Source organism: Lycium barbarum, chromosome 12 (genome assembly GCF_019175385.1).
Source record: "Lycium barbarum isolate Lr01 chromosome 12, ASM1917538v2, whole genome shotgun sequence".
NCBI lineage: Eukaryota > Viridiplantae > Streptophyta > Magnoliopsida > Solanales > Solanaceae > Lycium > Lycium barbarum.
Window position 1 is genome coordinate 83,267,981 of NC_083348.1, and position 4,196 is coordinate 83,272,176.

General features: G+C 38.5%; 1 protein-coding gene across 1 annotated transcript; it reads right to left on the reverse strand.

Annotated features, from left to right (window-relative positions):
- Positions 1-939: 939 nt before the first annotated feature.
- Positions 940-1,877, reverse strand: LOC132624552 (secreted RxLR effector protein 161-like). The gene is made up of 2 exons (XM_060339316.1): positions 1,862-1,877; positions 940-1,322 (listed from the first exon to the last, which is right to left on the reverse strand). The coding sequence occupies exons 1-2, from the start codon at positions 1,875-1,877 to the stop codon at positions 940-942; spliced, it is 399 nt and encodes a 132-aa protein (XP_060195299.1).
- Positions 1,878-4,196: the final 2,319 nt, after the last annotated feature.

Consider the following 4,196-nt stretch of genomic DNA (forward strand, 5'->3'; position numbering starts at 1 on the left):
AGCTCGTTTTACAATTAAAAAAAATACCACGTGCCTTTAAAAAAATAAGTTCACCTATTTTTTTAGTAGACTTACTTTCTTAACGTCACCTATTCAATGCTGCATTTGTTCAATTGTTCTTCAAAAGATAATTATTTTCTTTCTCTAGCTTTTTACAAGCCTACTAAAAGAACGATTCCTTATAACGGAAAAAGAGAGCTCTTTCGAATTAATGAAGTCACACTTTCTTTTGGGATACACTTTATTTTTCTAACAATTATCAGACATACGGTATGGTGAAAAATAACACCACAATTGTGGTATAAACAATCCTGAGATTGCTAATCACATACAAAAATTGTACCAAACATGGTATAATACTTTCTTACACTTGCTAATCCCTATCCACCAACTAAATGACCCATGCGAAGAGAACTTGTTAGCTTTTGTTGGTAATTTTAAGAACACAAGGATATGAGAAAGCAAAGATATAGAGCAGTAGAACTAAATTTTATTGACTGCTGCAGGTTACATATATAAAACCTAGAAAAACAAAAGCAGTAAAAAAGGAGACACGATCCTAGCAGATTCACAGAATCCTGATTTTCGAACTAACTCCTAAATAATAGGAAAATATAGCTAACAACTATTTGACTAAGTCTTATTCAACACTAAAGCAGTAAAAATAGATTTACTGCAGTTCTAAAGCAAATTCCTAACCCTCTTCCTTGCTTTGGAAACTGCAAACTCCAATTTTTGTCTGAGAAGCTCGAATTTGCTGACTGGTAAAGTCTTAGTGAATATATCTTCCGTCTTGAAGTAGAAAAGAGTTATATCTCCATCTTTTTGCACTTCCCTCAAGAAGAAAAATTTGATATTGAAGTGCTTAGTTTTCCCATGAAACACAGGATTGTGAGAAATAGCTATTGTTGTTTGGTTGTCCACGAACACTTCAATGCTTCATGTTGGTTCCATATGCAGATCAACCAAAATTTTCTGCAGCCACAATGCTTGATTTACTGCTGATGTAGCTGTCATAAACTCAGCTTCGGGAGTAGATTGAGCCACAATATCCTGTTTCTTACAACTGCACGAGAAAATTCTTGAATTTAGACTGAAATAATATCCTGAAGTACTCTTCAAATCATCCATGGAACCGCCCCAATCACTGTCAGAATACCCAAAAAGCTTCACAGGTTGACTCTTTTGAAACGTGACTCCATAAGTTATGGTTCCTTTGATATATCGCACAATTCTTTTGGCTGCCGTCAAATGTACTTCACTCAGACAATGCATGAACCTTGATAGAACACTTACATCATACAATATATTGGATCTTGTTGCTGTGAGATACATCAAACACCCAATGAGACTTATGAAGTATATTTCTATTGAGAGAAAATAATTGTTTATTTATGGTACAATTGTAATTATGGTAATATAGGAATTATAGTTCTATTAGAATAGGGTTACCTTATTAGACTAGGAGAAGGAAAACTTTACTTCTATATAAAGAGGTCATTATGATGAATACAAAGCAGAAAGAATTATCCCATTATTCTTGTCTCTCTAAATTCTCGTCCCTGTCTCAACTTTAACATGGTATCAGTGCCACATTGAAAAGAACACAAAAACCCTTAAACCATGACAGGTGATGATAAAGAAACCGACAATACCAGCAAAAGAATCGCAGTGAAGAAAATAAAACCCAAAGAAAAACAATCTCTCCCTACGACATTATGTCGAATAATAACCCTGGAATTGTGGTTACACAAGTCCAATTAAAGGGTGAAAGGTTTATGGATTCGCAGCACCTTAGAACCGACGCTTCGCTCAACGATTACACATAAAGAGGAAGTGGAAGAATTATGGAAAAGCATACGAGAGCGGTTCGCCATTATTAACGGCCCTCGGATGCAACAAACAAAGGCGGAACTAGCGGAGTGCAAGAAAAAGGGAAGGACCATAGTAGATTACTACGGAAAACTCACTAAGCTATGGAAGGAATTGGCAAATTACGAACAAATCTCAACTTGCATGTGTGGAAAGTGCTCTTGCAATCCAGGAACGGTCCTAGAAGCCAAAAGAAAAGAAGAAAAAGTGGATCTTTCCCTTATGGGATTGGATGAGGGAACGTATGGAATGGTGAGGTCAAACATACTGGCCTAGGAACTGTTTCCATCATTAAACAAGGTCTATTCGAAGGTGGTGCAAGAAGAGCGTGTGAGAGGAATCACATGAAAAACAGAGGACCGAAGTGAAACTATGGCTTTTGCCGTGCAAGGAAAAAACCCTTACCGTGACCGAAGGTAAAGGAAAAAATGATGGTGCATTCTGCACACATTGCAAGAGATCCGGACACGTTGTGGACAGATGTTTTCAACTCGTTAGCTATCCGAATTGGTGGCTAGGAAATAAAAAAGGAGATGAGAAAACTAGAGGAAGAAGATGAGGACAGCTATAACATCATAATAGTAGACCGGGATCAGGTCATGGAAGAGACAATTATCGGGATAACACTGTGGTTTTCATAGAAGAAACTCAAGAGAAGACATGAACGGTGAACACAGGTGGCACATGACTTTACAATTTGAGCGATGAGATCTGGAAGACTGTGATTCACATATTGAATTCCCAGAGAAAAAACCCGAATCGAAAGATAGATAGTAAGACCAAAAATTCATCCTGATCATAGACTCTGGAGCTACCAACCATGTGACAGGTAATTTGGAGGAACTGAGTAATAAGAGAGACATTCCTAAGTGTCGGGTTGGTTTTCCGGACGGACTAGCTCGGTGGCTACAAAAGAAGGAACAACGAGGCTGAATGATAGGATATGGTTGAAGAATGCCCTTTATGTTCCGGATTTGACATGCAATTTTATTTCTATATCACAACTAGTTGATTATTTAGATTGTGATGTGACATTTAATAGAATTATGTGCTCTATACTGGACTCCACCACGAGAAAGCTGATTGGAAAGGGTGAGCGTCGAGGTAGACTTTACTATTTTCGAAATATGCTGCTGATACGGGCTATGAAGGCAGAGGCAGTTGATTGGTTCGATCTTTGGCACAAATGGTTGGTTCATCCTTCAGCACAAGTAATGAATTCTATTACGGCATTAGGCTTAAATGAGAGCGATGATAGATTGGATAGAGAATGTGATGTATGCCAACGGGCAAAGCAAACGAGAAATGTTTTTCCTTTAAGTGATAATATTGCTTCGAATACTTTCAAGATGATTCATTGAAATTTAAGGGGACCATATAGAATCCCTTCATCTTGTAGTGCTTCATATTTTTTGATTATTGTGGATGGTCGTTCACGAGCCGTGTGGATCTTTCTCTTAGTTGATAAGAAAGAAGTGCCTAAAACCTTAAAGAATTTCTTCGCTTTTGTGGAGAGGCAGTTCGAAAAAAAGGTGAAGATAGTTAGAAGTGATAATGGAACTGAGTTCACATGTATGAAGACTTGCTTCTTCGAACATGGAATTCTGTTTCAAACATCTTGCACAGGGACACCTCAGCAGAATGGAAGAGTCGAAAGAAAACACCAATACATTCTTAATGTGGCTCGAGCATTGAGATTTCAGGGTCATCTTCCGATCAAGTTCTGGGGATAATGTGTTTTGACTGTGGGTATTTGATCAATAGAACGCCGTCTTCGGTTTTGAATGGAAAAACCCCCTATAAAATCTTGTAAGGGAATGCTCCCCAGTATGATCACTTAAATGTGATAGGCTCACTCTGCTATGCATACACAAAGGGAAGAATGAGGGACATGTTTGAGAGTCGAAGTCGTAGGTGTATCTTCTTTAGTCTCAAGAGATGTGGACTTCTACGAGACTAAGTTCCCTTTTGCCGAAGGATCAGGTAACTAGTCGACAACATAGAAGTGATCTCGGATGAAACTGAGGATCAAAGAAACCAACACAATTTCGAAGAAGGCCAGACTGATAATGTAGGTAAGAATGAAGCTCGAATGGAGGAAATACGAACACCAGATACCGAACCTACGAATCAGCCAGAATTAGAACAGACAGATGTCGGTCCAAATAGTGAAAGCGTGGATGAAGTACAGATGGAAGGTATTCGGGCCAGCAAAATGCCACCGGAGGAATAGTTGGGTCGAGGTAAACGTCAGAAGCATGATTCGATTCGGTTGCGGGACTACGTCACTGAAACATTCTGGAAAGAAAGTTCATCAACGCGTT